The sequence below is a fragment of the Mobula birostris genome, chromosome 24, assembly GCF_030028105.1.
Source record: "Mobula birostris isolate sMobBir1 chromosome 24, sMobBir1.hap1, whole genome shotgun sequence".
Taxonomy (NCBI): Eukaryota; Metazoa; Chordata; class Chondrichthyes; order Myliobatiformes; family Myliobatidae; genus Mobula; species Mobula birostris.
Window position 1 is genome coordinate 34,154,429 of NC_092393.1, and position 12,093 is coordinate 34,166,521.

At 37.2% G+C, this 12,093-nt stretch overlaps 1 protein-coding gene across 1 annotated transcript in view; it reads right to left on the bottom strand.

Moving 5' to 3' along the window:
• Positions 1–12,093, bottom strand: part of stx8 (syntaxin 8) — a 192,353-nt gene that overhangs the window by 134,120 nt on the left and 46,140 nt on the right. The window contains exons 5-6 of the mRNA XM_072242295.1: positions 6,011–6,135; positions 1,508–1,600 (exon numbers count right to left, since the gene is read on the bottom strand). Of these exons, the coding sequence (XP_072098396.1) occupies positions 1,508–1,600; positions 6,011–6,135 (218 nt within the window). The remainder of the gene's footprint in view (positions 1–1,507; positions 1,601–6,010; positions 6,136–12,093) is intronic.

Consider the following 12,093-nt stretch of genomic DNA (forward strand, 5'->3'; position numbering starts at 1 on the left):
CCCTCTCGTCTCCGTCTGAGATTCTACCAACCATTGTTGTATCATCAGCAAATTTATAGATGGTATCTGAGCTATGCCTAACCACACAGTCATGGGTATAGAGAGGGTAGAGCAGTGGGCTAAGCACACACCCCTGAGGTGCACCAATGTTGATAGGTCAGCGAGGAGGAGATATTATCACCATTCCGCACAGATTGTAGTCTTCTGGTTAGGAAGTCGAGGATCCAATTGCAGAGGGAGGTACAGAGGCCCAGGTTCTTTAACTTCTCAATCAGGATCATGGGAATGATGGTATTAAATGCTGAGCTATAGTCGATGAATAGCATCCTGACATGGGTGTTTGTGTTGACCAAGTGGTCTAAGGTCTGTGAAGAGCCATTGAAATTGCATCTTCCGTTGACCTATTGTGGTGATAGGCAAATTGCAATGGGTCCAGGTCCTTGCTGAGGCAGGAGTTCAATCAAGTCATGACCAACCTGTCAAAGCATTCTTCACTGTAGATGCGAGTGCTACCAGGCGATAGTAATTAAGGCAGTCCACATTATTCTTCTTAGGCACTGGTATAATTGTTGCCTTTTTGAAGCAAGTGGGAACCTCCGGCCATAGCAGTGAGTGGTTGAAAATGTCCTTGAATACTCCCGCCAGTTGGTTGGCACAGATTTTCAGAAATGTAAAAAGCAATGTGATCCAACTACCCCAGTCATTCTCTCTTCTCCATTCTCAGCCATAGGGCAGAATACTCCAAAGTTTGAAATCACGCACCACCATGCTCAAGGACAACTTCTATCCCACCGTTATCAGACTCTTGTATGTCAAAGATGAATTCTTGGTCTTTACATTCTACCTCATTGTGGCCCTTGCACCTTAGTTTCTAATTCCATATCCTTTCTCTGTAACACTGTATTCAGCATTGTTACCACTTTCCCCTTTGCACTACCTCAACGCACTTGTTTTGAAATGACCTGTATGGATATAACGCAAAACAATGTTTTCCACGCTATCTCAGTACATCTACCAATCGTAAACCAATTTCCAACATGGAGGTTAAATTGTGAAAAACTTGTTGCTTGACAGCAAATGACATGCATCTCTGCCAACTGACGTTACATTATGCAAATGGAAGTGGGCAGCTGGGGCAAAGATTAGTATAGTTGTCCAATCCATCCCATAATTTCAAATATAGGCAATCTTCCCTGCAACATCTAAAACAATGACACTATTCAGAACATTTTCATGACTTCTTCACTGAATAGACTCTCTCTAGTTTTCTTTATGTGTCATGTCATAAGTACAGAAGATAAGCACGCAATTAAAGTTTAATCTTCTATGGACTGATTTTGAAATAAAAAAACACTGTAGCACATACAAACTTTAAGTAACGAGATGGGATTTGTATACCAATATATTCAAATGACAGTAGAGTGAAGTGACTGCCATGTTAGCAATGCCCATAAAGACACATCCAAAGATAACTCATGTACAATCTACAGTAAACAAAGAAACTTACCATTTTGTTCATCTAATTCATTTCCTATATCCTGACCCATTTGTTTCTGTCTCGCTATCACTGTTGCCAGAGCATCCAAGCCCGCATCTTGCTCTGAATTAAAACAAAAGCACAAGAAAACAACGTTAATCAATTTAGTAACAAGAAAATAAAATTAGTTTTGGTGTCCTCCTCATTTACTTCCGAAAGCAATAAACACTTCATATTAAACGTTACGATTGCTCCAATTTCAACCAAATGTTACAAAACAGGATGGATCAGATTCTCTACCCATCTTCCAAAGCTCCAGTCCACAGATACAACAACCAACGTATTGAAGCAATTTGTACAATGGAGGTAATAAATTTCTCAAGTTAAGTTGGGCACATCAAACCAGTTATGCACACAGGTAGCAAAAAATAATTTATAAAATTAATTGGTAGTAAGTAATAATGTCTCTAATATTTTCAATATCTATCACATTACATAACTTATAAGTTATAAACTAGTAACAGACCACTCTGTGTGAAAAATAAATTAATATTAATCAAGTTTCATTTTGGCAACCAGTCCTGGATGTTGGAATTTAGTTAAAGCATTCCACATCTTACTGTTTAGAACCATACGGCTAGAGAACTCATTGGTGTAGATTCTGGTTGCTGCACTGCAATTGATCTCTTATGTTAATACTAAACTTTGATCTATCTACTACCAGATGTAATGTTTGAAAAGTAGATGTAAAAAGCTACTATAAGATTATTCATGCTTATTAACTACATTATCTTGATAAATCCTGAAACAAGTAGCTCATAAAATAACCATGTTGAAATCGCACCTTACATAAAACAATATCGTGCCAAATGAAATTCTGAGCTAAATGCCAACAGCAATTGTTCTGCTGCAAATAACTGTTATTCTTTTGCAACTGCTGCTGTGAATATCAATGTAAACCAGAACACTGAGTAAGTGGAAGCACAAACTTACATTCCTTGCTTCGCTTTGACTTAATGTAGCACGATTCTAACATCCAGGTCTCTGGTGTCATGAATGAGCCAAAAAAAATGCACAATAAAAATACAAGGCCAGAGCTGTGCAGAATCCAACTTCAACAAATGTTGCTAAAGAGAGATAAGAGGTTAAACATCTCGGTGATCCTTTTCAGAGGCAAAGAGGGTTCAGCAACTAGAAGTGCCCTCTCAGGATGAAGCAACCAGCCCTACAATATCGATTCAATTCCCTGCAGGATGCACAGACTACTGACCCATTTAAAACATTTAAATACTGCATCTTCAAATTTCATGAATATATTTTAAAATTTCAACCTTGATATACAGTGGATTGTAGTTAATTCGGACCCTTTGGGAACAGTACATTTTGGCTCAATTAAGCAGCTGCCCAATTAGCTGAAGTTTCACGGAAATAGTTAAAAAGATATAAAAGGTTTAATCTGCATACATTACGATGCTCTTTAACGACCACAGTTTGGTATTCAATACCATTATCCCCTCAAAACTAATCAATAAGTTTCAAGACCTTGGACTCAATACATCCTTAATCAATTTGATCCTCGATTTCCTCACACGCAGACCCCAGGCAGTTTGGATTGGCAACAACATCGCCTCAACAATCACCATCAGCACAGGTGCACCACAAGACTGTGTGCTTAACCGCATTCTGCTCACTTTGTACTTGTGGCTAAGCACAGCACCAATACCATATTCAAGTTTGCTGATGAGACCACTGTCATAGGCTGAATTAAAAGTGGTGACAAATCACAATATAGGAGTGAGTTTGAAAAACTGACTGAGTCACTGACTACAGCAACAACCTCTTACTCAATGTCAGCAAGACCAAGCAGCAGATCATTGATTTCAGGAGGAGGAAAACAGAGGTCCAAGAGCCAGTCTTCATCAGAGGATCAGAGCAGGAGAGGGTCAGCAACTTTAAATTCCTGGGTTACCATTTCAGAGAACCTGTCCTGGGCCCAGCACGCAAGGGCAATTATGAAAAAAGCATGGTAGTGCCTCTACTCCCTTAGGAATTTGCAAAGATTCTGCATGACAACTAAAACTTTGACAAACGTCTATAGATGTGTAGTGAAGAGTATATTGACTGGCCGCATCACAGCCTGGTATGGAAACACCAATGCCCTTGAACAGAAAATCCTACAAAAAGTAGTGGATCCAGCCCAGTGCATCACAGGTAAAGCTCTCCCCAATACTGAACACATCTACATGAAGTATTGTCGCAGGAAAGCAGCATCCATCGTCAGGGTCCCCCAGCTCACAGGCATGCTCTCTTCTCACTGCTTTCACCAGAAAGAAGGTACAGGAGCCTCAGAACTCATACCTCCAGGTTCAGAAACAGTTATTACCCCTCAACCATCAGGCTCTTGAACAAAGGGGATAACCACTCAACTTCACTTGTCCCATCATTGAAATGTTCCACAACCTATGGTCTTGCTTTCAAAGACTCTTCATCTCATGTTTTTGATATTTATTGCATATTTATTTATTATTATTTCTTTCTTTTTGTATCTCTGGACAATTTGTTGTCTTTTGCACACTGGTTGAATGCCCAAATTGGTACAGTCTTTCACTGATTCTATTATGTCCATTATTCTATTATGGATTTATTAAGTGTTCCAGGAGGAAAATTAATCTCAGGTTGTATATGGTGATATACATGTACTTCGATAATAAATTTTACTTTGAACTTTGAAAAAGACAAACTACTATTTAACAATTTATCTACTTAAATGAAACACGGGACAAATTAGAACACTACCAAAACTACTACATTACTGTATAACCACGTATTAGTTCCTAATAGTTAGGAGTGGACGAATTCATCCAGTGTATGATGTCATGTTCTTTTGAACGACAAAATCAATGGAGATAATGGACTGCCTTCATACAATGCCTCAGATAACTGCATCCTCCAAATCTTCATTTTTGTTGTAACATTCAATATCTTCAAATTCTTTATAGTTCCTAACTTGCTGAAATAGTGAAATTGTTTCATTTTTACTTCTGAGCATTTCCAGCACCTCCATGCCTGAGCAAAAGAGTTCTGAATTGTCTTACTGTTTATTTCTTGCCAACTATCAGTAACAAAAATCACTGCTCTTTGAACTGCAACTGATGCTATGTAAAAACTATTCATTTTAAGCAAGGTATAGAGTGTAATGGCCATACAAGTGCATGCAGCTGACACTAATTAGAAACTGTTCCACAAAGTCTCCTGTCCCAATTAGGCGGCATGGTATCGCAAATGAATGAAGGGAATCCTGTCTATTTTCTCAATTAGTTTTTGATTTTTAAGAGTTGTCCCAAACAAGCGGCTACCCTAATTAACTGACGGCCCAATTAACCAGAATCCTCTCTATTTAAATTCACTGAAATTGAACTGCAACCAAGATAGAACCAAAGTATCAAATCAACTCTGTTTCAACTCAGCATTAAATTCCTAAGAGGCATTTTGCTGCATTTATACTGCACCTATTATATAACTGTGCACTTTGAAGGCTCTCCAGACATAATTATTTCAGTTTCATCTGTACCTTTCCAAATACCAGGTGTTTGTACTTTTCAGGTAATTCATACGACAACAAGCTCTGATGTCTGGTTACTCAGTTTCATTGCAAACAGCTGCCACCTAGTGAGTTAGTGTAGAATATTAGATTTCATATCTGCAAAAGCTCATCATGAATCATCTCATTTTTCTTGTAAATGAATCAAATAGTCTGGAAACTAATTTTCCAGATAGCTTCCTTTAATTGTAATTAGATAACAAAGATCAGATTATAACTTAAATCAGCTTTGAAGGATAGAAACAATTACATTTAGTGAAATATTCACATTGTGCATTGCATTATCTTCCAAAGACATACCTACAATTAATTTTGAACTTACATGGTTCAATACACATAACCCATAACTGTATATTTATAATATCCAAAGAATGGAGACAAAATATATTGAATTTATAATGTAATACATCGCAAAACCTAGAGCATAAATTTTGAAGATAGTCCTATACTGTTCATCATCATCTCCATGTGTTTAGCACTTTCAAATATATGGAAAATTCCTTGTTTTGCAGATTTTGTCAAGAACATTCAAAGGTGAATAAATGTTATTTTCCTGCCTGATTGAGATGGATCATAAATTAGCTTCTCATAATAAATCATCGAACTAAAATGTTAATTTAACTCTGAAGGTGCCTTAACACGTTGAACATTTCTCTTTTCTTAATTTTCATTTAAGTCATTGCAAGTATCAGACTACCTTAATAATTCTTGGTGTAAAGTCATAACATTAAAAAGATTTTTTGATATCCTTTGCTAAAAGCACTACAGCTTGAAAATCAACTTTATTCAAGCAGTTTTTTCCAGTTCATAATCACGCTTATCCTTATAATATCCTTATTTATACCTTTATACCCCAATATTCAAGAATTCAATGGTCTATTTTCAGAAGCTTCTAAAGAATATTTATGAACTTTAATAAATATGAGCTTTACCTTCTATGATCCTCTGCTGTTGAAATTTGATTTCACTAAAATCAAGACCTTTTGTTTCTTCTGGTTCCTCCATTAACCAAGGATTGATGAGACCACTCTTTGGATCTGTACTCATAAGACTGGTCCTAAAAATTAAATCCAGTTTCAGTAAAAGTTTCATCGAATATTTTAAACTTGGTAATGCTAAAGTGCTGCAAAGATCTAATTTAATAATACAGTAGTTATTTACTGCTCAAATATACTCTAAAATGTTTATCTTCTAACAATAACAATAAAGGGATAAAGATGGTTATCACAGGTGGGAAAATGTTATGAAACTACGTATTGAAAACACTAAAAATTTTTACAATATTTTTGGGATTGAGGTACATTAGGGGAAGTACTAAATACCAAAAAAGAAAAATATACAGTGGCTTGTAAATGCTCTGAAATTCGAAAAAACATGTTATGTAACTTCTTAAAAAAATTCACGACTACCATGCTAATTTAGAAGAGAACACAAAGATTACAATGACTGAAACTTCGAATGAAGACTAAACATGAGAAATTCTGTAGATGCTAGAAATCCAAAGCAACACCCACAAAATGCTGGAGGAACTTAGCAGGTCAGGCAGCATCTATGGAAATGAAGAAACAGCTGACTGAAGACATGCTATAATGCATGTCGTACAAAAACTGAACTGTACTGTCCATGGAAGTAAAATTATTTCAACTTCAATTAATAATTTTATCATTTAATCACTCAAACAATTTGCATTTAAATAGTTCCTTTAACACTGCAACGTTTTCCAAGCTTCATGTGAGGAACATTATTCAGCATCAAAAGGAAATATTAGGAGAGGTGATCAAAAGCTTAATGGTGGAGACAGAGTTTAAAGAACATCTTAGTAAAGGAAGGAGAGATAGTGAGAGAGAAATGCATTATGCTGAGTCCCGACAGCAGAAATACACATTGTAGCAGACTTAGTAATTATTCCAAATTGCTAATAATACAGTTATTAATTGAACAGTCAAAAATAATTTGAGATTCAGTGAAAGAGATGGCAGGCATCACAGGCCTATGCACTAAATCAAATGTTTTTCAAAGATATAAAGTCAATTAATTTTTCTGATAAATGATCTTTATTATTAAATGGCTTATCAACTTTATCTGTACTAATGGGAACGAAAGTGGAAATTTCTAAGTAACTCTGTTTTAGTAAATGAGAGAGGAGACTTGCTATTTGAACTACTACAAAACCTCGGATAATGATTCTGAATGACACAATTTACAGAGGAGAAAAAATTCAAAATTAAATTTTAAAGCAATCAGCCTCACAAGCAGAATTTGAACAGAAGGTCCACTGAAATTTTTCAATCTATATCGACAACTTTTTGTACTGTGTTTTAACACTTAGTAATTTAGCATCACAATAAAGCAAAGGCAAGGCTGCAAAAAGTGTACCAATCAGTATTAGGTAGGTAAAGCAATAACATAAACAACTAAAAGTGCCGACAAGCATCTGCATTGGCTTCATGTTGCTGTATGCTTAGCAAAAAGACACAATTGTACAAGCACAGTTAATTCCAAGTGTTCAGGATTGCATTCTTTCAAGAAGGGAATTAGCAGCAATCTGCATCACCACCTTTTTTTCTCTAACTAACGCCATCTAAAATCATGACAAATATCACCTTATATCTGTAATCCTTATGACATGTTTGGTAACTGTGCTGCATCCTACTTCCTTTTTCCTTTCTGATTTGCGTTGCTATGCTTCAGTGGTGTAAAGATTAAAGCTTATCCAATTAGCCTCCCACTGTTTTTGCCATGTTAATCACCTAAATCTTTGGAATGGTCACAGAGCAGTGGAGTGTGCAGATGATTTCTGATTTTTTTTTTGTGTGATCAGCTTTAACTAATTATAAGGCTTTGAGATTTGCTCAAATAGAAAAGACGAGAGAAATGGAATCAGAGAACTGCATCACTGCTTAATAACCAGCAGCTAATCTTCCACAGACTATTGTTTCTCCAGCAAAAAAAAATTGTCAAGCGCCTCTGATAATTCAACCAGTCTTTTTTGACACAGGCCACACATTAGGATTTACTTGATCGGAGTTGGCATGATTGCCTCTCAAATACCTAATCATATGACAACATTTAACAAAATTGACAAATGAAACACTTCAGAAAGGTTACATGACATAAAATATCGATAAATTGCTATCACAAGAAACAAAAGCATACAATGGATTTTAAGAAGCACATACACGCTCAGTGAACAGTGAAGAAAAATGTAAATTGTAAGTCATTTACATCAATCCTGGGTTTACTCATTGTCACAACAGTTAAATTTGTGATTAATTGAACAAAGTGTTCAACTACATACAATACTTAAAGTACTGCTAGTTTTAACCAGTACAAATTATTATCCTGAAGTTTAATTTATTAGTTTAACATGACAAATCTTCATGTTTTCACCATATTCAAGGATAAACTGGAGAATAAACTTCAGATCAATACACTCTAGCTGACCCAAAAATATCTTTTTGTTTCTCCAGTTGCTTTTCACCATTGAGTAAAGTATACAGCATATTAAATAAACAAATAAACTCCACATTAATATGATAACATCCTTTGCTGAAGGCATCTTAACATCAGGATGAGGATAATTACCGCTCAGACTGTCACTCAAAGACAATCTGAAGTTGAATCTTTTCTTGATTAGGCATCTAAATAAATGAGCATAGTCAGTCTTGAATCAACAATTTGAAGTACACTAACTTGAGGATCTATTATTTCATTTATACCATCTCAGGAAACCACTTTTTAAAATAACAGATTTTTACTTATCTTTTATTTTTAGTAAAGACAATAAGGGTTATCCTATCAAGGCACAGCTACAATAAGATTAGATCACATGAGTAGTTCACTAATATACCATGAAACCAGCTCAGTAAGAACTAATGACTGAGTAGTGTGATAGGTTAGACAAAGACCTTTCACCTCAGGGATATGGGTTCAAATCAAGCACAGACTAACAGGATAAGTTTCCTCTCCTTGGTAGTTATGAGGGTAACTCTGTGAAATCAGTTTGGACAGTGTCAAACCCGTCCACAGCAGACATGTTTATAGCACAGAACGATCTCCAATTGTGTGTTAGTTGGAAAATACACAAATGACAGTAAAGCACTTTGGTGCAAAACTAGTAGTTCTCTGGAAAAAGAAGCTGGGTTCCATTAGTAGGCAGAATGAGCTTCAATCTCCACCAAAACTGTAGTACATTGCTTGTGCAAGTATTTGATACTAGTACTGGGCGAATGAAACTTGCTGAACAAGAAAAATGATTTATTATTGATAAACAGTCACTTTCTATAGAAATGAATGACAATTGTTACGCCTCCAGTCAATCAAGCACACCATAGCTCTAAAATGTTCATTGATTTATTGAAAATACACACGCTGTCAACTTATTTCATTTTAATACAATCATTCGTGAAGAAGAATGAGGAAAGATTTCCTGTGAGAAAGAGTGAGAGAAAAAAAAAGAATCAAAATCAGAATTATTAGATCAGCACACATAAAACGTTGGAGAAATTCAGCAGGTCAGGCAGCATCTATGAAAGTGAATAAACAGTCGACGTTTCAGGCTGAGACTCTTCATCAAGATTGAAAAGGAAGAGGGAAGATGCCAGAATAAGGAGGTGGGGGAAGGGGAACAAGGTCGAAGGTGATAGGTGAAGCCGAATGGGTGGGGGAAGTACAAAATTGGGAGGTGATAAAGCTACATCTGCTTCCTGACCTCCATTCCGAACCCCAAAGAGTCCTTGTCAACACTTTGCCTAAAAATCTGTTGGAGTCATCTATCCGGTGTGCAATGCAGCCTCCTCCACATCGATGAGACCCGATGTCGACTGGGGACTGCTTTGACGAGCATCTCCACTCCAAGCACAAAAAGTGCAATTTCCTAGTGGCCAAGTATTTCAATTCCTCCCCATTCCCATTCCGACTCCGACATGTCAATCCATGACCTCCTTTTCTGCCATAATGACGTCACTCTCTTGTTGCAGGAAGAACACCTTATATTGCATCTAGGTAGCCACCAAACTGATGGCATGAACATCGACTTCTCCAACTTAAGGTAATTTTCCCATGCCCCCTTCTTTAATTCCCCTCTCTGGCCTCTTACCTCTTCTCCTTATCTGCCTGTCACCTCTCCTTGCCGCCCCCCTCCTTCTCCCATGATCCGCTCTCCACTCCCGTCAGATTCCTTCTTCTCCAGTCTTTTGCCTTTCCACTTATCAGCTCCCAGCTTCTTACTTCATCCCCCCTCGCTCACTCACCTGGTTTCACCTATCACCTTTTAAATTGACCTCCTTCCCCTCCCCACACCACCTTGTTCTGGCATCTTCCCCCTTCCTTTCCAGTCCTGATGAAGGGTCTCGGCTCAAAATATTGACTGAACTCTTTTCCATAGATGCTGCCTGGCCTGCTGAGTTCCTCCTGCATTTTGCTCTAGATTTCCAGCATCTGTAGGATCTCTTGTTTATTAGATCGGGCATAGATGAGATTAAATTTCTTGTTTTGCAGCAGTAAAATAAAGACATAAAAATTACTATAAATTACAAAAAAAGTAAAAGCAAAAAAAAAAAATTAGGAATAATGAGGTACAGATCATGGGCAAATGGACCATTTAGAGATCTGATGATAGAAGGGAACAAGTGTTTCTGAATCATTGAGTGTGTATCTTCATGCTCCTGTATCTCCTCCCTGATGACAGTCATGAGAAAACAACATGTATCGGATAGTGAGCGTCCTTAGCAATGGTTGCGCCTTCTTAAGGCACTCCCCTTGAAGATGTCCATAACAGCTGGGACTGTACCCCTGCTGGTGCTGGATGAGTTTACAACTCTCTGGAGCCTTTTGTGATCCTCAGGACTGGACCTTCCATACCAGTCTGTGCAGCAACCAGTCAGAATGCTCCCCACTGTATTTCTGTAGAATTTTGCAATCGTCTTTGTTGACATGCAAATCGTCTCAAACTCCTATCAAAGTACAGCTGCTGTGTGCCTTCTTTGTGATTGCATCAATGTGCTGGGCCCAGTATAGATCCTTCAAGATGTGACCCCTTGAACTTGAAGTTGTTCACCCTTTCTACTGCAGTCCCATCACTAAGGATTGGTATATGTTCTCCTGACTTTCCTTACCTGATGTGCACAATCAATCTTTGGTCTTACTGATGTTGAATGCAAGGTTATTGTTGTGACACCATTAAACCAGCTGATATTTCTCACTTTTGTACACCTCTTTGTTGCCACCTAAGATTTCACCAACAACAGTGGTGTCATGAGCAGAGTGGAGAGCCAGTAGGACTACGTCCACTGAAGACCTTTTGTGTAGACACATACACAAGGCAAAGCTGCTTCTTACCTTGCCTCAGCCTCACCAGTTTTATCCTCATGTTCTCACACATAAAAGCACACAGTTATTAACATTAAAATGTCACATGAATGATTCATATTTTCATACCTCAAAAGGTATTCATGAAAAGTAGGTCATAAAACTCATCATATTGGTTATATAGCAGACACACAGAAAGAGAGGGAGAGGAAATAATGTAAATAGACACAAATTATTGATATATTAAAAACACCTTTGATTGACATAACTGACAAAACTGCTGTTGTTTAAAACATGGAATGAAAATTATCTAACTACAGTTAGATGAATTTGAAATATTGTTTATCTTGATAGGCTAATGTTTATCTTGACTGCAGGCCCATCCCGTTAGAGTGGCTTCAATTTCAGCCAAGTGTTCTAATCCTGAGAAAAATAATGTTGGGAGTTATAGAAATGTTTTTAATAAAATCTTTGAAATAATATGAACCTATCATTTTAGCCATGTTTATGGAAATTTATGTTTATTACATTAGCTAACACAATAATATTTCCCTGAGGCATGAACTTGATGAGGGGAGGTAGACTGATGGGAACCGTGGATGTGAACGACTGAATGAGAAGAACAGCAGTCCTCCGGAGGAGATTCAGTGCTGGAATCTGCCCTGGTGAAACCTCCTTAGATTCTCCTCTCTTCATCCTGATCACA